Source organism: Taurulus bubalis (genome assembly GCF_910589615.1).
Source record: "Taurulus bubalis genome assembly, chromosome: 8".
In the NCBI taxonomy this organism is placed as follows: domain Eukaryota; kingdom Metazoa; phylum Chordata; class Actinopteri; order Perciformes; family Cottidae; genus Taurulus; species Taurulus bubalis.
The window spans coordinates 11,331,636-11,359,187 of record NC_136596.1 but is presented as its reverse complement, the minus strand read 5'-3'; the positions used below and the strand labels follow the sequence as shown (position 1 = coordinate 11,359,187).

Below are 27,552 nucleotides of genomic sequence, written 5' to 3'. Positions count from 1 at the left end.
AAGTATTGGAACTTTTATCATTAAAGGGCTGAATAATTTCTGTGGAGAAATCTAGATAATAGTGTATATGAAATACCTGACACGTCAGTCTTGCTTCCCTTCTAATAACTGTAAAATGTCTTGATTATACACTGCTAAATCGCACCATTAAAACATTCTGGCTTGATGATAAGTGATGTGATATGAAATAAAATGTTGCAATTCAACCAAATACTTGACTGCCACCTTTTCTGAAACAACACCACAAAAGAACAAAGTTTATAATTCACAGTAACAGGGAAGGGAACTTTGGGTTACTTAACGTAATCCCTGTTTCTTTGGTAAAGACTGAGATGTTTTGCAATGGACAAAGGCTTCAACGTGACCAACTATGGAAGCTCCTCTGACACCACGTCTGTCAGTGACTAGGCCACGCTCACTTACTGTATATTCCTACAGTCGACTGACCCCTCACTAGTCATTCTAGACGTTTTCTTTCAGTGTCAATGCAAGGAGGAAAGTAGTATAATGGAAGATGTAGGCCCCTCCCGGATTCCATGAATTTTCTGTAGCCCAAATATTTTTTTGCATTTAAAATGGGAACAAAACCTTTAACTAGCTTTTTGATAGCTTTCACATTTTTTTTAATTATCACAGCTTATGTTTTATGCTTTTTTTAGTCCTTCTCTGAGTTTATAATAGGTGTGTATTGCGCCTCTGATATCATCGCTGGAGAGGAGTTTAAGAAATCTTGTGAACAAAATATTTGAAACTTGTAACTATTTCCAGGATTTTCACTCTTCATGCATAATTGTTAGTCAAAATGTAGCTAATCTGGTCCTGGTCGCAGACATATTACTATAGAGTCCAATAGACTTTCACATTTGGCCACAGTAGCCTGAAAGTGAGAGGAAGTCCACCTGCTCCATAGAGACCATCTTCCAGCTTTTCCTGCATTGTAGTTCAGCTCTTAGCTCTTTTAGATAATGCAGTTTAGCTTCTATCTCTACCAGTTATACATTTTACTACAAGATTTTCCAGCACTGCAGTTCAATGCTTTTGGGCTTTAACATTATTCAGGCAGGTAGTTTCCCATTTATGTATTTTCAGCAATTATGTGTGATTCATTTCAGCTTTCAGCATTCCAACCCATTTTCTGCAGGAAATGCATTTTCTAGTTGATAAATCAACTTTAATTGGAGAAAAGGCTTTCCCATTATGTAATCGTTCTTGCAAGAAACAAAGCAGGTCAACCACCAAACAATGGAAAGGAATGGTGTGCATCATCTTGCATCACTCCTAAAAAAGCCTCCACTCACCACTGTAAAGGGAGCAAAGTGGAGCAAAGTCAATGGCCCATGCAGGGCGGCCTGCTGCTTTCAGGTTCCACCTCTCACGTCCAACCGGGAGAAAAACAACGTACAGTGAGGCGAAGCAAAGGGCTCTACGGCTGCCTGGCTGTATTCCTGCCAAACTTGCTCTACCCCTGTGAGTGGAGAGTCCACTCTTCGTACAGAGGGTTTCCTCGGGACAAAAGATCTGCACCCATGTTCAACACGTCCGACACATGTGTTGCTCAAAGGCACAGGAGCCTGGTGCCGCTCCACACGTTACCAGCTGTCGAGTCCTCAGCACAGCGCCACAACGCATGATGATGATATTTTCCCCTCTGCGGCTGAGGTGATAAATAGCGTGGGCAAAGGCTGAATGCCGTGACTCAGCACTGAAAATCCCTCATCCGTAAAAAGCCCCAAATGTACAACAGGTATCACTAAGTATTCTGTACACTCAACTCTTTGTCCAGTTTATATTGAAATCAAGATCTATGAGATGATGTATCACTGTAGAAGAATCCCTGACTTACAGGATTTATCCATTCGCTCTTCCTGCTTGCAGTTTGCTCCAAGGTCTGCGGCTCAACCCGGCCTTTGTGCTTAAGGTGGTGGAGTCAAATACAGGTGTCCCACGAAGGAGCTTTTCAGCTTTTCACCCACCTAAACACATTATGCCCAGTGCACTGCAAGTGCATGTGAGTAGATCAGCAGGTTTCAGGAAGGGGGATCAGCTGTTTGTGTACCGGGCCGATCCCCACAAAGGCAAGTCATTGTCCCGCCAGAGACTCTCCCACTGGATTGTAGAGGCCATATCTCTGGCCTATAGTTGTTGGGGGTTTCAGCCTTCCCAGGGCTTGGGGGCTCATTCCACAAGGAGTATGGCCACTTCATGGGCCCTTTTTCTTCGGGAATTTCATGCAATCCGAGAGTGGTCTATATCTCCCATAGTGAAGCACAGAACGACGTTAGAAAAATAACTTTGGGTTACTTCACATAATTCCCGGTTCTTTGAGAACAGAATGAGGTGTTTCCCCATCACATCCCTCCTTGTGAGGAGGCGGTCGACTGTGATAATATGAGGGGGCGGGGCCCTAGCACGGTTTGACCTGTCTGTCACAGACGTGGTGTCAGTGGAGCTTCCATAGGCCATGTCCACACTACTACGTTTCCAAAACGCATATCTTTTGCTACGTTTGCAATGATCGTCCACACTACTATGAAGTTGTAGAGCACCGAAAATGGATATGATTGGAAACGCTCCAGTATCTTTGAACTTTTGTAATAAGAAATTTGTTTCCAGTTGTGGCTCCTTTTGCCCCTTGAAAAAAGCACAGACCATTGTAGCTGGTCAAACAAATATGAAAATGCACTGGACAATGTTAAGACACCTCCTACATGCCTCAGCACCGGCTACTCTGGGGCTGGGAGAAATAATGTTGTTGCAAGTGGATGTTTCCAGAGCGAAAACACCTGCTGTGCTGCCACAAAGTGACGATCTGAAAGGTACTCGAAAGGTTGACGTGTTCATACTGTCAGATATGCCTCTGCCTTTTGTTTATACTTCTGTTATCTACTTTTCCTGTTCTGCCTGTTTTGTTTGTCTCTCTTAATTTACTCCAGTGGGTGCAAGGTTTCTGAGGCAAGATTAACTGATAAAGGGCTGATAGGCAAGCATGTGAGATACATAGAGATTTAGAGATGCTAAAATAAGTGGGCACAGTCCAACTAACCAGAGGCTTCCAGAAATGTGTCCGGAGAATTTGATAACAAAACTGCAAAGTCTTCTCTAAACGAGAAGAATTTAATACAGTATCATACATGTATGGGAGTTTATCAGGAAAGCACAAACACCACGAGGTGTATCACCAATGTCTATGGAGTGTTTTCTGTTGAATTTGTATGATCTTAAATCGTGCTTAGATCATTATTTATTGCAGTGTGGCATATATTCAACCTCGTTCAGCCTGACTGGATCTGGGTATTGTCACTTGTGCCCTCAGATTAGCAGCATAACTTAGACTGAGATCTGTTGAGCGGGAGTCATTTATTTAACTTAAAAAATATATATCTGAAGAAAATGTGTAAATTTGATGAATTGATAATCAGAAAATATAATAATTAATTTGTTTGAATCTTTAAACCCAAACTGTTGGAAATAACAGCTTGTCCTCAGAGAGTACTTTTTGGAGTAAACACAGTCACAAACCCTCAGAGCTTTATCCTGATGCATCACATTGTCGACAAATCCTTTGAATTGCTTCGTGCAGCTTCACATGGCAGTATGTCCTGCTGTATGGACTGCTGTCTAAATCACTGTTCTGACCTGCTGAATACTTTCACAGTATTATTGGATGTATTCATTGTTTTCCTGTAAAACTAAACCACTTGGCAGTATCATAGCTAACTCAAAAGAGCAAGTCCTGGAGCTGTGATCATGGTGTAACATGAACATATTTGCATACTCAGATATATAAAGTAGTATCAACATCATAAGGATCTATTACAAATTAAATCTACTCAGCTTAAACACAACAGTTTATGCTGAACTGCATTAATATAGTCCAGGAGTCACAGCAGATGTTCTTTATGTGGACCAGAGAGAGGAAAGTTAGTGACCTCTTGGAGAGGTAATGCAATACGGACCATGTTGCTATCCTGAAATCTCAGTCGCATGCAGTTATCACACAATCGCCTGTCTGTCTAAACTAAAAGTCAGAAAGATTAAAATGTTGCTTACATTATATGACAAATATAGAATCTCATGGTGAGATATCCTACTGTCAAAGTGTAATGGTCTGAAAAGCAAAATTGAAGCGCCTTTGAGTATTTAGAAAAGCGCTATATAAATTTGAAATATTATTAGGGCCCGAGTACTGACGTAGTCAGAGTCGAGGACCTATTGTTATTCGAATGTTTATTTATTATTCTTCACCAATGCGCAGGGAAAAGAGGTACAAATTTCCTCTGATGTGATTCTTATATATATATATATATATATATATATATATATATATATATATATATATATATATATATATATATATATATATATATATATATACATAATTGACCTCATTTGATTCATTTGGCCATATACCTCACCTGAGTAACCCAGACTTTCATATATTTTTCTGTTTGTGGCCCTCGGTGAAAAAAGCTTTGACACCCCTGATATATATATATATATATATATATATATATATATATATATATATATATATATATATATATATATCTATATATATATATATATAATATATATATATATATGTGTGTATATATGTATATATAAATATATATATATATATGTATATATATATGTATCTAAATTTAAGCGAGGGCCCAGTCACAGCGGCGAGCAGCTTTAATTATTATTATTATTATAAAGATCCAGTGTACTTTAAGCAACACAACATCATCACAGTGCTGAATTCTTGATTACAACATCTCAGATTGTGTTTTAGACATATTGTATCAGAGTGGTTTCAATCACAAGGGTCAATGCTCCTCCTCCAGTCGAGTTTCACCATCTAAACATCTCAACAAACATCACCAGCTGACTCTGATTCAAATGCAAAACTCTGCAGTCACAGTCTTCAGAGCACAAACATTTACAGGCTAGCTCTCACTAAACTTTGAAACTGGAGCAGCCACATTTCCATTCACATTGCTGATTAACAGCTCCATTTGACAGCAAAGGTGAAGAGAGACTGAAGAGTTGAGGTATGGAGAATTGTGTTGTTTTGTCCCCTAACCCCAGCCACATTGCTCACATATTATTACTTACATTTCCTCATTCAAAGGTTTTCCCCACAATTCATTGCATATCAGTGATCAGGCGTCAAGTAATGTCTAATCTCACTGGCACACCACAGATCAATCAACAGAGAACAAAACAAAACCAACAAACAAAAACAGAGCTGAAGCTGCACATGCAGGTGGGTATGATAGTGTCAACCTTGCTTCTCCATTTCGCAGGGCTGCATAGTTAAAATGGTTGTTGCTCTTCTAATAAGTGTTGTGACTGAATGGGGACAACAGTGATTGATTCATTGTTTGATGGACTAGGTTTGTGACTCATGACGCATTTTCTTATCAATCTGAACATGTCTGAGGTTAAGGTCATGTGATGTGGCCTGATACAGGGATCCTATCTGCTTTCTAACCATTTCTACTCTTTAATCTTCTGTCCTAGAAGTATGATTTGACACTGACTTATCACCTGAAACCTCGTTCATAACTGCTGATCACCTAGTGCGTGATTGTTCTTATTTGCATTGTGCTTACTGATGGCTGCATTCTCAAACAAAGAACACATGAATCTGCGACCACAGGTGTCAAGCAACTTAGTGAATTCATGGACGTACTACTTCAGTTTCAAAGCTATTCAAATTGTCTTTGTTTGAGTTGTTTATTGAAAACAGCTGAAAGTTTGTCAATTTTGCCAATAAACCTAAATTGCAATATGGGTTGAATTATTTTGAATGCAACTGTGTGTATATATATATATATATATATATATATATATACACACACATATGTGAGTGTATGTATTTGTACACTTGTTTACCCGCAATGACGTCAAAATGGCTGATATGAAAGGGTCTATTGGCTAACCCACCTCTACACACACACACACACACACACACACACACACACACACCGGCAATTCTTTGTATTTTCATAAAAAATGTAATCCAACATCTTCAGAAAACAACTTTTATTTGTATCGTATTCACATAAAGAGCAACACAGTTTCAAAAGCATCTGCAGCATTTCATCCCAGTGCAAAAACAAAGACGATCTGATTGGGTTTACTGCTCTACTACAATCCTGTCATCAGACCGGCCACATCCCTGATTCACCAACTTCCACCAAACCTGGTACCTGATTGACATCAGCAACGCTTGTCTCTTAAAGCTTATTTCAACTGACTTCACATGAAACAGTTGTTTTTTTCACAAAATATGACAGAACATCAAGGTGCCAGAGCCTCAATGAAGCTGATTAATTAATCTGATTGCTGGCAGCTGGAACAAAAATAAACAGTACGACCACAATTAGCAAGGAGATAGAAGATTGAGATGTGTATTGAAAGGCATATTCTTATCACACTGTGAAACGGACTGGATGGAACAAGTCAATGGTCAAGTCAAATACTGTTGACAGTCTCTAGACAGATCCTTCAAAGTAAAGTGTCACACAATCCTCTGCACTGTGATCCTTCATGCTGCTGACCGCACACCTTTTGACACATTTGAGGAACGTTTTTACATAAATGAGACAAAAAGGTTTAAAAAAAAAGGTGTTAAGGATGTTCAAAGAAAATTCTAAATCTATGTTCTTTACTTAATAATCCAGAATATTTTGACAGTAAGTGAATAAGTAAGCAGTACCACTTTAAATAAAGCTCAGGATGAGTTTACAACTGTATTTAAATACAATCTTGAAACAAAAGAAAAATGGGGAAACACATTCAGATACTTTAAAAAAAATAAAAAAAATTGCTACGTTACTGTTCATTATCAGGAGCAACACCACTGGTTTATATTGGAGTAACTTTAAACCTTCTGTATTTTCGCTTGGCTGATGAACAGCTAGTCATGCCCAATATAAATGTTCTTCTCGACACTTTGTATCTTCAATATGCACTTTAGCCCTTAGAACACCAACATTCATCAGCAAATGACCTCCGTGGGGTCGTCTCAGTCAAGAAATAAAGTAACCAAAACTCTTGATCAATTCTATGTATACATTTCCTCGTTACACTTTATATACACAACACAAAGCAAATCCTAAAATGCTAAAAGTCAAGATGTTTAAAACATTACATCTAAAATCACAGGAGAACACATTGTAGATGTGGGCATATTTACATTATAATTACAAGTTTACAAGCACGCTGTGTTAAAGAATGAGTCTGTACAGTGACTGCACTGCAGACTAAAAGCTATTAAAATAAAAACTTGTGGATCAGAGCTAAACTGTTTTTATGACTGGTAGAGTAACAAAGAAATCCATATTTGGCTCCAGCGTGCACTGCCTGCTCTCACCTAAGACACATTGGTTGTTGCTTTAAACCTGATGTGCAGTACGCCATCTACTGTACACAGTGGGAAGGTTTTTCAGTACATTCAATTGATGCAAACACAAGTTTGGTATTTTAAGCTATCAACCAAGCAGTATAGAACATGTTTCCAGTTCCATGTGAAACTAGAGTTGGTAGCTATTGGCAGCTAATTTGTAACATTGTGATACAAGGTCAATTTAATTCTAGAATAATTCCTCTCTAAAGTACCGGTAATTTCTACTTCTCATCACTGAAACATCCCAGACACCTGTATCCACCTATATCAGACAATTTGAGATAAAGTCCAGGACTGACTGATAGTACATACACACAGACAGTAATGTTGATATTCTTTTTTTAAGTGGCCATTGCACAGCTTATACAGTTAAGTGCCTGAGGGCAGGCTGAGGAAAAGGAGTGTGGGTGATTGTCTGCTCAGGCAAGAGGCTGATGAGAGCTGCAGAGGAGAGGTTTGGTCGACAGCATAAATTGTGAGGAGTGTGTGTTTGCATCTGACAACTTCCTGTCAGACACACAATCAGCGCCACCCTGAGCTAGCAAATACAACTCACAGGACTAATCTCAGAAAATCTAACACCATGTCCACCCAGGTAGAGCAAAACCTCAAGCTTTGATTAGTACTCTGGCCTGGATAAAGGGAGTTAAGAGACAGCGTCCTACAATAGGGCAAACACTGTTGTTGCCTTGACAACATGCCCCCCTTGCATGTCAGCGGGGCAGAAACTGGATGGAGCGGCTGTATTAGAGCCATTTTTGGAGCGAGGGCAGGTTCTTGTCCATCCAGCGCTGGTTCAGCCTGATAGTTTCCAAAGCTTCCTGCACGCTCCTCATCTGAGAGCCGCGCTCCTTCAAACGGGAGAAGAAATCCTGGACCTGTAAAACACACACACACACACACACACACACACACAATGTAACCACTTGGCTTAGACCCTCAAATATGCTGCAGCATAAATGTATCAGAAGAAAACTAAACATACTTGATCAAGGTGTGCCTGTGTGGAGAACTGAGAGGTGGCAGACTTGATGATTGTCTGGATGGCAAAGGAGCCCACAGGGAACCTTTTGCCAAAAACACAAAAACGCTGATATTGACCTTTTCATTTATACGTGAAATAATCTTAAAATGTATTCTCAGGGACAACTTGTATGAATGAGACCGGGACCACTTACTTCTCTAAGAGGTTGTCCCAGTTCTCTTGGATGAAATCCCAGACAAACAAGTAGCCGGCGAAGCCCTTACACACAGTGTAGATGACCAAAGGCAACTCCTGTGTCTGGATTGTATCCCCAATCAGACCTGCCTTTAGGATCCTAGACAAACCATAATAAGGGTTCAGATGAAGTTCAGTGCACAAACAATACAGACACTACACTCACCTCCATACGACATGACAATGAATTGCTTTTTAAGCCCTTTAATCACTACTAAAGAACAAACATGTTAACATTAAAATACTAATGACAAGAAGAAAAAAAGTTTTATCACATCCCAAATATTGGTGATTTAGGGACTGAAACGCTCAACTGTAATCACGGTACCCGAGATGAATATTTCAACTTCAACTGAAATAAAAGGGTAATTAACACAGCTTATATGTACAATATTGCACAATCGTGATGAGGATGGCACCAAAGTACAGGAAATATTAATACAAATATTGGAGTAGTCAATTATGATGCCATTTTTGTCTTTTTTTTAATGAATTTACATGGATCACTTCAGGAGCCATACACCATAAACTATTTTCTGTTTTTACATAATGCAACATGGAGGTGCTATTTTAGTAGTTGATGCCTCTTCAGCGTAACTGTTGCACAAAACGGGGGTCAACAGGTATTGGGTTTTGGTTTAGGGTGTTTTACTGCAGCACAGCTTCTTGTTTGAGTTGAGTCCATGCTCGGGAAAAGTGCAGTTCATCAAGGAATTGCTCTCACAGTGGATTGGTAGGATTTTAGCTCTCAGTGGACTTGAGAGCCAAAATCCTTTGAAGATACAAAATATTGCTGCTCTGTTACCCATTGTTTTCACGGAATGTTCCAATAAATTACGCACTTTGAACAAGCTTATTGGGTTCTTCTCTCTTTCAGTGAGGAAGGAAAGACGTTGACGCTTGATGACCAGAAGCAAACACACACAAACACTTACCACACTATACGCCGTGGGTCCTGAGTAGATGCTAGGCCCCGTAGCATTTTTCGCTTCTCTGCATCATAGGTGGCATGTACGTACATGCCGAGCAAAGCCTCCCAATCTTCATTTGATTGAGCAGCCACAGTGAATACAACTTGCTGCAGATCACCTGGGATCCTACAGGAAATATAAAGATGCAAACCTACTTTAGGTTAAAAGGTGGACCACAATTCAGTTCACTGACTACAACTCAAGATACCAATGCAATCACGTTACATTCCCCCATCCCTACTCAAGGTGGTTTCTATCTCTGTAAATACGAGTGGGCTGCCCCCACCCCTCTAACCCTGCTGTAGCTGACAATGTGAGAAAAGTAACCAAAAAATAAATTGTGTGCTATACGTACCGTGAGGTCCCATTGGACTCGACATACTGTTTGAACTGGGCTTGGGCTTGCTGAATGCACTTTTCTTCATTCAGACTACAGGCCATCTCCAGCAGGGCTGAGCGCATCTCCTGTTTAGACACACTCTCCTCCTCTTTCCATGTTTGGTTGTCCATCAGAGAACCAAACTGATGCAGAATATAAGACTGTCATATGTAACAAAAACAATAATGGATACATTAGTGCACAGAAACACAACACTTAAACAGGTGACCAGAATCAATGATTGTTTTCACAGATTTTTAATGTTATCTTGTATGCTAGATATCCTGATTGAACAATAACTTCCTAAATAAAGCCAATCCAGATATGAAAATGTATTTTAATGTTTCTCATTATTGATACAAATACACTCATAAAAACACTTGTGACTTATGTCTTTGTTCTCAGAATGTATTGTGATCTACATTTTTATACATGTTTATATAAGTATATGTATATACCCTCATGCTGGCCGCAAGACTGTGCTCTTGTCTTTTGTCAAGCAGCTGGTAGAATACATTCAACTGTAACAAGGCCTCTGTCACAGGAGAAGTCTGAGTTTCATTGGACATGTACTTCAACAGGTTGAGGACTTGGTGGAAGGACACACGTCCCAGTCTGTTAAAAAAAAAAAAAAACAGGACAAAGAAAGGAGGAGAAAGAAAGCTTTTTAAAAGTCAAACACAAGAATTTGAAAACACTCCTCCACTTTAGTTTTTAACTAAATGCAATTCAAAGAACAACTATTTATGTTGTCCGCTTTACCTGGAAAGAGCAAAGACGTTGTGTATGAGCGAGGCGCGGTCCTCGTGTGTAAGAACACTGACATTGTTGGACAGAGCATTTGTCAGAGCAGCCCAGCCCTCGTCTCCGTAGTGGACGATGTAGAAGCCCGTGTTCCTGTAGTTCAACTTCAGCCACTTTACACTTTCTGGTATCTCCTTCAGAGTCCCTAAAAACACACACAAAAGGGGGAGCATTTATCACAAAATTATTGACTCTTAACTTGATGTTGCAGGAAATACTTTGTGTTTTACCTGACTTGTTCTTCAGATTGAACATCTGTCTGCACTCAGGGGCCAAACTACAGTTGTCAGTGACGTACGTCACCGGAATATTCCACAAGCTAAAGAGAGCACAAAATACAGTCAGGGTTGTGTTTCTATGATCTGTGGACGAGGGGCGGAATTGAACCCACCTGGAAGTCTGCGTGGCATTGTCAGATGAGAGCAGGAAGTGCTCCTGTGTGAGGGTCACCTGACCTCCCTTACGGCTTACAGTGACCAATGGGAAGCCTTTCTGTGACGTCCATGAGCTCATCATCTCTAACACATTCGGGTGCTGCGCAGAGACTTCCACCTGAGGACAGGAAGAGAAATCCAGAGTCTGTGCAGTCCAATGCCCATATTCATTGTTGTTGTCTTATGTGAAATAAATTAAGACAATTGGGTCCGGCAGTGGTCTGAAACTTTGGCGCTATTTTCTGAAGATTACAACTTCTACAAACCAAACCCAAAGGAGATGTTAACTGAGGCAAAAATAAATAGGGCACGCGGTTTCAAACCTTTTTGACACTACATCTACCGTCTGTATCACTCTGACATCCCCTCAAAGAAAATGTGAGAAAAAAGATGAACGCTCATAATTATGATCAATATATTATGACATGATCAATATTATCAGAAGCTATTTACTGCTTTTTATGTTGATAATGCAGCTCCTGAGACCGTTCTCTGTGATCACCTATTATGTGACGACAGTGAAACTACACAAATGCAGCTGATGTCAGATGAGTATATTTTAACCACGAGGCTGGTAGACAGATTACAGAGGGAAGTTAAACGTTGGATGTATCCAAAGTGAGAAACAACTTGTGTGCTGTCAATAGCACCAACAAACTAAAAAGGCAGACACACACCTGTGTAAGGCTGTTCCAGAGGTCATTAGTGTCCGTGTTTAATCCACTGAACTGTTTCAGGTATTGAATTATACCCTTTCTGAACTCTTGGTCACCTGACAGGGAGGCATTCAGCATCAGGAGAATGGATGCACCCTGAAAGACACAGGCACAAAGCATCGGATTACACCCAAAACAGAGCACTGACTAAAGTTCTGAGTGAGTGTAAGGTCATGTTGAGAGATTTCTCTCTGAGTTAAACAGCTGGATATGGAAGTTTAGTGAATTAATGAAAATTGCATCTATCTATCAAAGTATATATAAACTAGAAAAGTGTACCTTCTCATAGGAGACAGAGTCAAACATCTCTTCCACCTGTTCTGGCTTATTGACGTCCGTTGACACAGCGTGGGAGGAGTTAAGTGCATCTTTGTCCAGCGCTCTGAAGCGTACTGACAGGAACAAATTACCCTGCAAATAAACACAGGATTTACTGCGAAGGCACACAATGAAGCACACCGCTTTATCTGCTTCAAATGATATGAGACAGATGTGTAAACTTACAATGTCCAGCTTGGGCAAAACAGTCTGCAGCGACATGTACTGCATGTATGTGGCAAAGCCTTCGTTGAGCCACAGGTCATTCCACCACCTCATCGTGACCAGGTTACCGAACCACTGCAACACATCATCAAACATAGATTAGGACCTGACTGTAGCATATTCACTGCATTTCTAATTTCGCAAAAACACAGGCAAACACACAGGCAAACACAAATACCTGATGAGCGAGCTCATGTGCGATGACAGAGGCAACTACTTGTTTTTCCAGATCAGAGGACTGTTTGCCCACCAGCAGGCTGGTCTCTCTGAAAGTGATAAGTCCCCAGTTCTCCATGGCTCCTGCGAGGAAGTCTGGGATGGCTACCAAGTCTAACAAAAGAGAAAGGACAAATATTGGGATGTTTAAAGCTAGGGAGGGAAAAATAGTTTGTGTGCATCTTGTGTGAAACATGCAAGTACCTTTGTGCACTCACCTAGCTTTTTGAGGGGGTAGGTAATTTCAAAGAAGTCATTATAGAACTCCAGCAGTTTGCAGGCTGTGTCCAATGCATAGTCAGTGTGCTCCTTCTTATCTGGGACTGAGTACACCGACACCTAAAACACAGAAGAAAATTATATATAGTATTAATCAAGACACTATCAGCAAAAACCGAACTTCACTGAATACTAAAACCAATTAAATACAAACGTAGCGCCTGTATTGAAAGCAAAAAGGATCCATAGTTGTGTAAGACCTACCAGAGTTTCTGAGACATTTCTTCTGACAGGGGTGAAGTTGGCGACAATGAAGGCCACCAGGTAGGTGCTCATGTTGAAATTGGTCTTTTCAAACTCATCTTGAATGAGGCCATTGACAAGTGGTGTGCTTTTAGCCTGAAATAAAATGTGCATTATTACCACTAACTAATTAATACCGCGTTGCAAGCAAAAACCAATACATGGTCTGCTTATTTGTCCCCACATAAGGAGTTCCTCAAGAGAAGAGGTGACATAATGTACAAAGTGAGTGATGACATAGTGTAAATTGTCACACATGACATCCGCTGCAGTTGACAAAGTGTGGGAGAGCAGAGAATGCGGCCGTGCACACTGACAAAGACATATTATTTGTTCAGAAATATTTTTTTCTCATGTGGGGTGTTTTAATTAATACTACAGTACCTGAGGCATGTTGGAAAGAGTCAGGTAGGTTGGTTTCCTGCTGATTCTAATCAGGAAGGTGGCTTTAAAAGATGGTTCGTCAAAGCAAGGAAAGGCCTTCCTAGCTGCTAGTGGCTCAAACTGGGTTGCTGCTAAGACCCTGGTGACAAGAGGGAGATGAGCATGATCATGATAAAAAAATAACAAATTAGATATGTGCTTTCAAATCAACAAAACTGCCTATAGTTTCAGTTTGTATTGGTATTTTAAGAACACTGCTTTGTTTGTGTCCATTCATAAATTACAGGCTTTTTATAAAATCCTCACTCTGCAGTACTTCTTTCAATTATTGTGCCAATAGCCAAGTGTACCTTTTGTTTCCATCTGTATCAGTGTATGAGCTGTTGTAAAAACCATCATAGGTATGCGAGAGTTTGGCAGAGTAATCCAGGGTCAAAACACAGTACTGGCCCGTTTTCAGCTCCTCTGAGAATTTAACAGCTATCTGCTGTCTGGGTTTATACTCCAGTACAGTCACATCTCTGGCCCCCCCGTCACCTAGCTGGAAGACAGGGATTATTAGTTAACCAACAGCAGTCAACATAAGAAAAGCAAACAGTTTCAATCCAGTATTTTGTTCTGGCACAGAAGAAAACGTCTCAAGTGTGTTTTTAAGTTCTGTACATCTAGTACATCTAACTCATCTAAACTCTCATTGCTTTATAACACACAAATCCCACCTTGAAAGTAGCTTTGGTGATGTTGAGGTTAGCACTGTGCAGGACAATGAGCTTGGTGTTGTGAAGCACAGACATGCTGATGACGGTGCGGCCGGTGAAGGTCATGTTATCAAGGTCAGGGTCAAGGGTGAGGTCATAGCTCAGAGGATGTATGCTGCGAGGCAACCGGTACTGTGCCCATGGAAAAAGTTCACCATTTGTGGACACAGGGTAGACTTGCTCGAAGGGAGTGGTCTTGTTGGTCTTTCGACAACCCATCTGCAGGAAGATGGAGGGTTGGGGTTAGCAGGGGAAGTGACTATGATAGAGAACTTAAAAAGTGAAATAATCGTACAGAGATATCGACATAATCTGTTGAAAGAGTCAAACGTACCAAAACAGAATCAGTGGATTTGTTTTTCTTACCTTGGTAAAGTTGCATCCAGGTAAGAAGTACAGTACCATAGTCATAGAGGCCACTATCGCCAGGAATAACACACACACAACAATGGTACGGGTGGAGGGTCGTGAACATGACCTGAGACCAAACAGAGTTTAACATTACTTACTTTAACTAATTTACAAATCCAGGATGAAAAGGAAGAGCAGCGCTAATGAATAAACTGTGAATGGTGGGACGGAAGCTATTAACATCATCTTCAACTTGGTACTCTGTTGCTGTACAGACTAAAACCCTTTTCCATGAAAATTAACCTAAAATTGTTTGGGAATATTTACTTTAACTGCATCACGTAGGAACAGAATATTGACTATATTTTGTTATGTCATGGTCTGTATACACTTTGAGCTAAAGAACAGGCTACAAGTCATTTTCAATGGAGCTGGTGACCTTCAGCTACAAACTGCTTTGGTGGCTTGTAGTGTGAACATAGCATAATACTCAAACAGGCAATTAACTGTCATATAAACAGTCAACTTCATTCATCAAACTGCAAACCTTGTTCTAATATCTGTCATTGAGGCAGCCAGTGTGGAAAACCAGCCTGATGTGTTACATGATTTTATGCAAATCTCAGTCAAAGATGAGGTCATGGAGGAGAGAGATTTGTATTTAGCCCACAGAGATTACCAATGGTGCTGTGCTTGCTACTATGTGTAAATATATAATGCTTCCGAAAAATAACAAATATTCTTCAGCATCTATTACATATGGAAGCTTAGTTAAAGCATTAAGATTAATTAAGCTGAATTCAACATTTGCACATCACCAGACTCAAATACTAATCACCTATACGCTCAACATGTGATAATGCATGATCGCTTATGCAGCACTGCGTTTTTATGCCAACATACTGCCCAGCTTCCAAATGATGCCCTTTTCAGTGCATTACCTGGGTGGAGCCTGTCTGGTGTATGGAGAAGAGCTGGATCTGTGAGCAGCGCTACGGTTCATGAAGGACATGCCCAGCAAACGGGCTGAAGACTCGTAGTCCTCTTCATCCTCGTCCATGTCGTTCTCTCCCAGGCCTCGTACAAGCAAGCGTGAGCTACGAGGCTCAAACGCCACCTCATCTGGGTCAAGAGCAGGAAACGTCTGCATAGAGCATGGACAGTACACTCTGTTATTTTCCAGTGAAGATGTGCAGTGTTTACCATATAATGCTAATAACTGGATGGCCTTCCCAGATAAATTAATACAAACAAGTTAGATGTGTCCAATCATAATGACTGGAGAGCATTAGAGTTGTTGTTTTTTATTAGGTTTGCAGTTGATGCAGAAATACATATCTTGAATAAAAGGGATGCAACGTGGAAAAAAATTGAGGAGTGTGTGTTGTATGTCAGACAGTAAGGGAGGGCAGAGGTAGTGGGAACTACAGTTCAAATGAAGATGTATAAGACGTTGTGTATGAAGAGTTATGATACAGTATGTTGGTCATGACAGAAGCTAATTGGGGGAAATGGGTAAAGATCTGAAGAGAAGGCTACAGCATCATCTACATTATTTATTCATTTTTAGATAGTTGACAGAGCTGACAGATCTAAAATTGTTTACAGAGCAGTAGTGTGACCTGAAAGCGTGCAAACGAGCATCCTTGGCTACCCACAAGTGTCAGCCACCTTTGAATTAACTGATATGCACCTACATTGCCTTGATCTGTTTCCATTATCAGATATACAGATGAAAGCACTTGCAAAAGTCAATGTGCAGAGTGGTGCAAATATGCTTTCTGTGATATGCAAATTATTGAAATGAATGCATGTATAGCAGCATGCATGGTATAAGATCACATGAGCATACTGGGAATGCAGCGGAGTCTTTGGCCAAATCCACAACATCAGGCTCTTCTTCAAACATGCTGTTCTCAATCATGTTCCTCGGCAGGTTGGCTCGCTCTGTAACACACAGAGGGAGATAAATCAGAAAGAGGAAATGAGAGAGGGAATCTAATACAAATGATTATATACACTGACACACAGTATTGTATGTTAACATATGTGATGTGATTTTTGAAGTTTCAAAGTTTTCCACAGAAGGGTTGTGGAAGCCAAAAAAACAAAGGCTTGTTATTGTGTGTGACTTTGTGCTGGCAACACGAAGCCTTGTAAACAAAGCTGACTCGGTTTCTTCAGCTTCCTGTTAGTAAACCTCCTACAGCAGTTCCTGGTACTTTGACTTACAAAGAAGGCTAGTGATACAATAACTACTAAGTATTGAAATAGCTGTATTTTCCTTCATAGTTCATTCATTCATGTGGAGAAAAAAAAACTATTGATAAAGTGCAGTCAAAAACAGGAAATTTATAAATACAGGGAATATTCATCACCTGACCCGGTCACTGCAGTTTACAAAAGCCTGCATTTCCCAAACCTGCGTCTTCAGAACCAAGAGTCATGACAAGAGCTATGCCATGTCTTACGAAACCCATGTGATTTTGTGGCAGCCAGATTATCCTAACAATAGTTCGCAGTAATCCCTGAAACAATCAGAGCTATGTCCATCTTCCTAATTTAATAATATCGGAAGTAGTAAAATTCTAAGCAATGCAAGTTCCCCTTATTGCCTCACGTCACATTCATACTTTTACTAACTTAAGACAAAGCATGGTCAGTCTCAGTTGGTGATGGATTTAAGTGGAAAGCACAGAGAGCAAATTACCACTTATATAATATACACAGTGTTCATACAGAAAAAAATAAACTGAACAAAGTTTAGCTTTCGCTCCCCAAAAGAAAGACAAAAGGCAGGAAATGCATGAGGGGAAGTGAGTTCCTTGTATGTCCTGTAAAGTATTTCTGATAAGATTGTACGAGCTGTCACCACTTCCCTGTCTAAACCACATTGCTGTGCTATGATTGTCTATTAATAGGCTAAGAGCTAAGTAGTGGGTAATGTCTAATGTGCAGAAGGAGATGACACAAATAAGATCCAGATAAAACACATCAAACTTGATTAATCATGATTGTCATTTCTACTTCTAATTGATGTGATGGTATGCTGAAAGTTATTGCATATAAACAAGATGGCATGCTCGGATGAGAGGGTTGAATTGATGTGTTGGTTATTATCTAGACTACAATTAGAAAACACACCAGGCAAATGGGAGCAACCAACAACTCTGGTTAAAGCTATGAAAATACAGCCGCAGGTCATGTTCATTTGCTGACTGCGCTCTTCCTGTTAACCCAAACCATTTATCAACCATACCTTAGAGTCACAGAAATATAATTAAAGATATCTGTTGGACAAGTGTGTCCACTAGTTCAGCCCAGGTAAGAACAGACAACAACACACTACATAAGAATAAGATGCTGAATAAGATACTGAGCAATAATACTGCCACTGGTTGGTTGGTGACAAAAATGTCTGATCAAAATGCGGTTGTGAAATGTGACTTTGAGCTTTTACTAAAAGATCATTAAGTCAGAACACACAGGAAGTCTTACTTCTGTGATTTGGTGATTGCTTCTTCTAGGTGGAGACCAACATTGGAAAAAAAAAAACATCCATTGAGGAGGAACTCGTGTGTGCGCTGGGGTTTTTGTTTGTTTTAATAAAGTCATGGACACCCGAGGACCATAATAGAGGTTATAAAGCAGCTGTCTGCTGTTTGCCTGAGCTGAGCTGAGGCTGACTTATCAGCTCTCCACAGCAAGACAAAACACAGCTATTATCAAACCGACAGGCTTAAACTGGACAAACAACGCGGCTGTGTTTTAACAGACAACTTGAGTCTTAACAATGGAATACTATATGTTTCTGTCAAGGCAGCCATTGTTTAAACATTACAGCAACACGTTACACGAGTAAACAACATGGCTGTAACGTTGTATCTGACGTTACAGTCATGTGCGGTATATCGTTATCACGTCAACAGACTGGCACTGCGATTATTTTAGCTCAACTGTAAGAAACAAACACACTGAAACTAGGCTAACAGGTGTTTCGGTTTAACAGGCGACCGTGTTAACTGGTGACCTTCAGCCGAACACGCTTGTTAAACCGAACCACCGGGTTGACTCGCCAACAATGTAACTAGCTAAACCTCTCCCTCTCCACATGTGTCCTCGGGTGAATGTCATCCCCAGTGAAAGCCCCGTTAGCCGTTAGTCGGCCTGAAGCTGCTCGCTGGCTGTGATCATCTTCCTTCCTTACCTGTGTTGTTACTGTCAAACGGATCCATGGTGCCTCCAACAGCTCCTCGCGTACAAAACGAACCTTTACAACAGCTCGATGGACGTGTATGTTTATCCAGCTGGCCACAATCCCCCAGTGCAGGATCACAATAAACAGCTCTCACGTTAGCTTGGGACGAACCGCGAGCCAACTTCTGACAATTGTGATTGACTGAAAGACATTCAGCTAGCTAACGTTAGCGTGAGGTGATGTCCATAACTTTATGGTCGACTAAAACGTGGATGCGGTGTTATCTAAACACGTTACGAATGCTACGCTAACAACATGTACACAAATATAACGTGCTCGGCGATTAACTAACGAACAAATGACACTTTCCTTCCTCCCCGACCAGTTGTTGACAACCTCTCATCGAATCACAATGCTCGCATCCTATTGGATGTTTCTACCGTAGGGGCGGGGCCAGGGCGTACGACACACTACATTAGGAGGGTGAGAGGGCATCGTGTTTCTTCCCATTCATGACATGGAGGTCAACCTGGCCCAAAGGAAGGTAACCTCTACCTTTTTACATTTACTCTAACCCTAAAACAAAGTCTAAACTGTCAAATATACCTTGAATAAAGAAAGTAGCACTTAATGGCATTTACTTATAGCACTTTGTAGTTTGGCCTTCTTGAAGAAATTGTACTTTCTTGATTCTCGTTGTTCTGAGTTTGTACTCATGGTTGAATGCACTTATTCTAAGTCGCTTTTGGATAAAAGCGTCAGCTAAATGAAATGTAATGTAAATGGTTAAAATAAATGGTTTAAACAACAAATACAAACACACTTTTATTTGACTATACTTGTGTGGATATTTAATTGTTTTATACCCATGATTCATAGCCTAGAGCCCAGCCCTAAACGTTAACACAGTCTAACCATAACCCCAAGTCGTAGCCCCTAAATAATTAGTTAATATGATGAATACAAAGTAGATACACAAACAAAGACACAATGGTTGTATTCCGCACAGGAATGTGTTTCAGCAACTCGCACAAAGATGCCAGGAGGTACAATGAACACGTTTATTGTCTACCTGGTAAATAGACTACCCAGCATGTCATCTCTCTCTCAATCTGGGACTCACAAATAAGTCCCCTGCTAATTTACAAAACACTAATTATATACAAAACTGTCATCTCTTTGGTGATATCGAACACATTGCAATAAGCAAATAAAAACACACACTTTTTTTTATTTTATATCCCCTCTGTAGCATCAGCTAACCACCAGCTCTCTTTCTACTGTCTTTCACTGCAATTGTTTGTTCAACCAGCTTCTCAGAGTCTCGAGGTTCCTCTGAAACCAGCGGACATTTTTCTGCACGTTGTCCAGGGCAACCTGAGCCGCTCTCAGCTGAGACGCCTGATCTTTGATGGACTCAAAGAACAGCTGCACCTGGGGATCAAACACACAGCCTACATTTACTGAAACACAAACAAGCACAGAACTGAGATGTAGACCCCAAAAAGTTGAATTCCTCATTCAGTTAAAACCACAATTATCTTTGCATCAAAGTGGGCACACGCATTAATGCTTACGGTTTTAGATATTTCTTTTCAGATCAGTATCACACTATTTTACAATGGAAGACAACTGGAAATCCTTTTTGAATGCCTCTGTAGCTGAATTACAGTGCATGACCCATAACCCCTCTCTCCCCCCACTTTCAGTCTCTATCTCTACGCTGTAAAATGTAGGACAAAAATTAAGATGTGCCATCACTTATTAGCATAATTATCACTTATATTACTGATATTGCCAATACTAATACCAATAATGATAATACCAATGTTGAAATATTGGTAATCTCTAAATTGCCTTGTAGAATTTAGATCATTTCCAGATATAAGAGGGTCTTTACTTCAGTAAGATCCTCTGGAGATGAAAACTGGCCTGTGGTGCCTATGAGGATGTTTCTAATACAAGAGGAGCCCAACTGGAACCTGTGGAGCAGAAAGACAACAGAGAGGACACTCACAGGTTAATATCTCTTCCTCCATATCTGTTATTTACGGTAAAGCTTATTCTAGGCATTTTTTAAGGGCATTTCATAGCATCACATATTTTGACTTCTATTGCCGTTCATGATGGTCTCCATTATGTTGCACTAACTTTTGAACCAGCGTGTCCCAGTTCTTTTTGACAAAGTTCCAGGCGAGGTGATTTCCCCGCGGGTTCCTGGCCACCATCAGGACGAGAGAGGACAGGTCCTGGGATCGAATCACCTTCCCTTCAAGGCCCAACTCCAGCAGTCTGGATCACAGGAGCACACAATGTAACCTGCCACTGAAAGATGTTTAGCATATCCGTAACCAGACACGGAATAAATTTTGGATATCTGTTGGCTGTAGTACCCCATGTTTGCCACACGGTGACAGCATTAAATGTGTGAAAATGTATGGGGGAGACGATGTACCTGTGTAATTTGTTTGTGTCTCTACTGCAGGTCAAGGCAAACAGGATTTTGCTTTTTTGTGCTGCAGAGAGAGAGATGTTGTATGTGTGTAGGAGTAAAACCCAGCCGTGGTCATCCCTAGCTCCAACTGAAAACACAGTCTCTGCCACGTCAGTTGGCAAGCTAGGATAAACACAAGCAGAGATGCACATTAGAAAGATTATGAAATATCACATTATACGGTCTCGCCTCACACAGGGAATAGCTTCTGCTTGTTGAATTATAATTTAGACAGACATACTTAAGTGTACCGTTGGACTGAAGCCAGTCTTTGAAGCTCTGATTTGCCCGCACCAGACACGGCGGGTCCTCCAGGTGGCAAGCCAGTGACAGGACCTTTGACCTCAGCCGTCGCTCGGACACAGAGCCCCCGTCACTCCACGTCTGCCGGTCAATGATCGCACGGAAAAATCGCAGGATGTACATCTTCACAAAGAGAAAGGGCATTTCACATGAAATTAAACTGCACTGCGTACCGACATTTTCATAAACATCGTACTTCATTTGTTCTCTTATCTTCTTACCCCCAGGTTGCTTATTACATCAAATTCATTCCTTTTCTCAATCATCTGGTAAAAGGCCTCCAGATAGCCGAGTCCTTGGAGAAGAGGCACAGTGTGCGTCTCCAATTGCAGGTAACCAATCAGGTCTAAGCCTTTATCGAGAGGCAGATGACCTGCCCTTTAGAGACATACAAAGAATATTTAGAGGTGTAGTTTCAGGTGGGATAATTAAGGCTGTTTTTTTGTCTCACAAAAACACGCACACACACACATAGATGCTTACGTGATCAATTGAAAGGCGTTGTGTATTAAGTGAGTCCTGTCTTTGTAGCTGAGAGCAGTGTGGTTTTCTCTCAGTAGTTTTGTCATTTCGTCCCAACCGCCATCCTCATAATGAACCACATAATAGCCTGTCATGTCAGTGTTTACTTTCACCCAGCTGACCTCCTCTCCTATATGTATACTGTCTAAACGAGACATAAATAGCAAGAAAACAATACAATAAAAAAACAAAAATGTAGATGTGCATGAATTATATTTCACATATTCTCTCTTCCTTGTTACCTGTGTGTGTTGTCATCAGGTGTCTGTGGTTGGTGCTGGAAGCATCTGTCTTGTATGTCAGGGGGATGTGCCAAAGGAAACTATACATGAAAAACAGAGAATCATTTTAATTTTTTTAAGTGTAAACTCAAGAGTTACTTTAGATTAAAGTGTGTAGCTGCAAAAACAAAAACCCAGAGTAGAGGAGCAATGCACAGTTTTAGTACAAGAGTAAACTATGTAGAACAAACAATTGTACAAGTGCATGTGCACGCTCACCCCTGTTGCAAAGTGTACCAGAGACGGTCAGAAGGCAGCACTGTCCTCAGGAACCTGTCCTGTCTCAGCAGCAGATGGGGCCCTTTCCTAGTTACAGTTACCAGAGGAATACCTTTCTGCAGAATCCACGTGTTCATCATGGCTGTCAGGTCCATGTGCTCCCCTGCAAACAGGTACTGGAGGAGACAATACATGCAACCACAACATGTCACAAAGCCAGGAAATGATATAATATATGAGAGGACCCCAATGAAGAGATGTCAGTGAGTAGATGTGTGTATGTTTACTCACTGCATTCTTGGAGGCCTGGCGGCTGCTGTAACAATGTTTTGGCGAGATGAAGTCCTCCTCGGAGCATGTCTGGAAAACAGCACAAGATTTTTGCAAATTGCATTTACCTTACTGCTTTCCATAGTACAAATTTGAATGCTGTCTTTCTACTTTCAAGGCAGTTGTACAATTCCCTTCCAATTCACTTCTATATCATATCATATCGTATTCCATCACAGTGGACACCACGTCCGTTTGAATATTTGTCAATGTTTTGTTATCGATGCATTTAGAATCACTCAGAATTGCATTATTGGGCAAATATTGCATGCTATTCATAGCAATAAAAACAGACATTATGTTTATTTTGAATAATTACCTACTTTATGCAACTTTCTAGTCTCAGAAAACTGATTTATGCGCCATAATCAAATTAATGTCTGTCTGGAAGCAGGGTAAACAAATAAAAACAACTAAAACACTGCAGCATCCATTATAAAATGTTAAGCAGACATGTTAAATATACCTAACTTCTAATATATTAACTAAACTTCAGAAAATATGTATTCATTGACTGATTGATTAACAATCATGAATTCCACGATTAATGTAATTTGTGTTAGTACATTGGCGAGGCTGTCCCACAGGTCCTGGTTGTGTGCATTTCTGTAGCTGTATTTGCGGAGGTATCGCAAGATCCCCCGCTGGAACACATCGTCTGACAGAAAGTGTCGCAGCATGTGGAGGACACATGCTCCCTGGTGGGAGAGAGAGAGAACAGCTTTTTTCATCAAAGCCAAGACAGGTGATGCTGTAGGTTGGTTTCAAAGCAATTTGAATGTTGTGACTCATAAATGTTACAATATTAAAATAGAGATCAATTGTTATGCAGTCAAAAGTTTAATGGACGTTTTTTTTCAATTACTGTCCAATCAGAAGAGAGTAACAGAAACTAAGTTTGTTTTATTATCCCTGATTTTGTAGACCTATATTTGCACAGATAGTATAAGCATTATGAATAATTTGGCAACCCTCTTTGTGACTGCAGGCACAACACATGTATGAGACTGACAGCATACTTTGTCATAGGAGACTGCGTCAAACATCTGCTTGATCTGAGTCGGGTTCTCTGCTGGGCTGGATATTGGCCGAGAAGAGTTCAATGAATCATGACCAATTGCTGAAAAACAGGTGTCCAGAAGATACTCCTCCTGCAAGGTTGTGCAAAGAACAGGATCATGGCTTACTACACTCAATATGAATCTACCACTATTAATCATTTAAGTGAATTCTCATATTAAACTAAGCACATACCACTTTGAGGTCAGGGTAGGTGGCCTCCACTGAGATGTACTCCATGTATCTGGCAAATCCTTCATTCAGCCAGATATCGTTCCACCACTCCATGGTCACCAAGTTACCGAACCACTACAGGCAAGATCATTAAGAATATGAGCGTCTAAAGCCAAACAGCATGCAATTAGAGACAGTGCTCGCCCATCTCACCTGATGGGCGAGCTCATGTCCGATCACCATGGTGACCCAGAGTTTGTCAGAAATGGAGGACGTGAGGGGATCAAAGAGTAGGCTGGTCTCCCTGTAGGTGGTCAGACCCCAGTTCTCCATCGCACCAGACCCAAAGTCTGGGATGGCTACCAGATCTGGGATAGGGAAAATACAGGTGAGTGGACAGAAAATAAAAGGGGAAAGAGGGTGATCTGAAAAAGTAGTGACAGGAAAACAAAACAAAAATGCTACCTTGTTTGGGTAGAGGATAGGGGATGTTGAAATATTCCTCGTAGAAGTCGAGCATTTTGACAGCAACCTCCAGGGCATAGTGGGTTTGCAGCCACGTCTCAGGGGAGGCATAGATGGACACCTACAGGCACAAAAGTTCATTAAAAAAAGTGCCCCATAGAAATAAATATTGTTGGCAAGAAAGAAGGATATTTTAATATTGTTAGTGAGAACACACCTGCACCCCAGAAGATGTTGTTGCCGTGACAGATTTGAAGTCACAGATGACAAAAGCTACGAGGTAAGTGCTCATCTTTACACTTGCACCAAACTGGTCCTCATGCAGGCCTTCGTTTACTTCAAGCGTCTTGACCTGAAAATACACAAACGAATCAGTGTAGCCATTTCTTGAGCACATGTGAAACATGTGTGATGGCTCGCATCCATGCAGCACTCACTACAGGCATGTTGGACAGAGAAATGTACTCTGAACTCCTCCTGATCCGTACGGAGAAGTTAGCTTTGAAGTTCGGTTCATCAAAACAAGGGAACGCCATCCGAGCGCTTGTGGGCTCAAAGTGTGTTGAAGCTAAGGTTCTGAAAAGACACATAGAGGTGTATAGACAATAGTCTGTTGCACTGAAGTTGGAACCTCTCTGTGTGTGTAAGATCTTTTCCCAAGCTTGTTGTAAAACAATCTGATCTTACCTGCTCTCTCCTGTGCTGGTTTTGTAAGCGCTCCTATAGAAGCCATAGAAGCCTTCTGCCAATTCTGCCCCAAACTCAATATGCAGGAAGTACTTTTGCCCACTGCTGAGCACCCTGGGAGAGAAAATGCCAATCTGCTCATGGGAAGGGTTATGAAGAACTGGAAGAACCTAGAACAAGAGGAGATGGAGAGGGGTTGGGTCACTTGTAGGCAACGATGACAAAGGTTTGATGATAACTGCGCTGCATTTACAATTACTTGATCAGACAGATGAGCGAGGTTCTGGTCTACTATGGAGGCCTTGGAGATCCGCAGACCCTTGCTGTGTAACACAACCCAGTTTGTGTTGTTCTGGACATCAATCTGGATCTGCACTGAGCCAGTGAAACTGAGACTTGTGAGGTTTGGGTGCATGAGGAGGTGGTAGTGAAGAGGAATGATGTACCTGAGACAAAGAAACCATTTGCTTTTATAATCAATTAGTCAATTTTCTTCAAATTTTTTGGGATGTGGTCGTTAAGAAGCAAGCGTACCTTGGCAGGCGAAGGCGGCTCCAAGGGAAGGACAGATTACCAGCACCCAAAGGAGACTGTTCTCCTGCGGGGGGAGGAGGGCGAGTTGCCTGTTGTGGACTTTGGGTGGTATGTGACCCAACCAGAGACATGTGAAATAGAGACAGCACTAATAGCCTCACCCAGGCCATTGTAGAGGGAATGTCCTTCAACTACTGATTAAGAAAAAAAAACGCACACCACACACGTCTCTCAGTGAAACGTTTATAAGACTGTGGTTCCTGTTTTCTGTCTTTCTAACATGTCTTACTTGTTTTTATGGTTTCATTAAGGTTGCTATCTTTCCTGTACAACTTGGACACTCTTGTTGTACTCCCACTGTTATATATGCTATTTACACTTCTAAATAAGTAACCTGCCACACATTCATCACGTAGCAAACCTGTTTCTACTAGTCAAAGGTGTTGATGTTCACAGCTTTGGACCTTGTTGTATCACACACTCAGTAGTCAGTTCATTCGGGTACACGGAGCTGTGTGTGAGTCTGAGTCTCTAACCACAACACACCGGCCAAAGAGAGAGTCCAACATGTGACAAACGAGCACAGGGTTTTCCATGCGGACAGAAAAGGACGAGGACGCAGCTATAACTGAGGTGACAACAGCTGCAGCAGCATGCCGACAGTTCAAATCAGGCAGCGGAAATTATGACAATGAAAATGAAATAGCAGATTGTGGAAGGTTGTTATGAAGTTACATTTAACACAATGATCATCTTGTATCTGCTTTAAAAGTCATGTTTGAACAGGAATTAATGAGCAATGGTCAAAACGCTTTACCTCGTTCAGAGTAACTTTGTCATCTTTTCCTCATGTTCCTGCTGTTGAGTTTCACTTTCTCTTACAGGCTATAAGCTCTCGCCTACTGAGGAAATCACCCTGTGCGTGTGTGTGTGTGTGTGTGTGTGTGTGTGTGTGTGTGTGTGTGTGTGTGTGTGTGTGTGTGTGCGTGTGTGTGTGCGTGTGTGCGTGCAAGTGTACCATACAGGAGTGTCATAGGGTTCTGGGTGTGTTGATATGATCGGTTTCTTACCTCAGGCATCGAACAGCTATAAGCAGGTGTGTCTCCAATTGTTCAGAACTGTCTCTCTACCGTCCACATTAGGTTCCTGTTCTCAGTATCTGTCCTTTTTATGAATGCAAATAAAGTCCACACTGTGTAGGAGCTCACAATGTCTCCCTCTATTTCTCTCCCTGTGTGTGTGTGTGTGTGTGTGTGTGTGTGTGTGTGTGTGTGTGTGTGTGTGTATGTGTGTGTGTGGTGGGGAGGGGAGGGGGCAGTGTATTGTTAATCTTTAAGGTTGTTGTGACATGTCAATCCCCCATCATGCAATGCTCCTGGCAAAGCCATGCCCTCCTTTCACACACTCACACACACACACACACACACACACACACACACACACACACGCACACACACGCTCACAAATCAGTCATCAGTGAAGCTACTACAACTAACAGACATGGCTGAACCACACAGGGCTCTATTGTACCTCCCTATCATCTATTTATGGACAGGTAAGAGCATTCGATTTCTAATTCGTGATTATGGT

At 41.1% G+C, this 27,552-nt stretch overlaps 1 protein-coding gene across 1 annotated transcript; it reads right to left on the bottom strand.

The window, feature by feature from the left end:
• Positions 1-6,050: 6,050 nt before the first annotated feature.
• Positions 6,051-26,132, bottom strand: lnpep (leucyl/cystinyl aminopeptidase; the record flags this gene model as incomplete). Its single annotated transcript, XM_079222866.1, has 42 exons — positions 6,051-8,277; positions 8,385-8,466; positions 8,578-8,718; positions 9,554-9,715; positions 9,945-10,129; positions 10,427-10,583; positions 10,731-10,917; positions 11,003-11,091; positions 11,164-11,324; positions 11,884-12,018; positions 12,202-12,333; positions 12,427-12,540; positions 12,644-12,795; positions 12,900-13,020; positions 13,165-13,299; positions 13,588-13,726; positions 13,938-14,128; positions 14,307-14,564; positions 14,712-14,823; positions 15,638-15,840; positions 16,549-16,643; positions 18,904-18,977; positions 20,186-20,328; positions 20,795-20,876; positions 21,046-21,186; positions 21,350-21,511; positions 21,630-21,814; positions 21,913-22,069; positions 22,175-22,358; positions 22,456-22,535; positions 22,714-22,889; positions 23,005-23,073; positions 23,610-23,741; positions 24,063-24,194; positions 24,298-24,411; positions 24,490-24,644; positions 24,742-24,862; positions 24,959-25,093; positions 25,179-25,317; positions 25,429-25,598; positions 25,688-25,874; positions 25,963-26,132. 42 exons carry the CDS (start codon positions 26,130-26,132, stop codon positions 8,146-8,148), a joined length of 5,991 nt encoding a protein of 1,996 aa, XP_079078992.1. The 3' UTR covers positions 6,051-8,145.
• Positions 26,133-27,552: the final 1,420 nt, after the last annotated feature.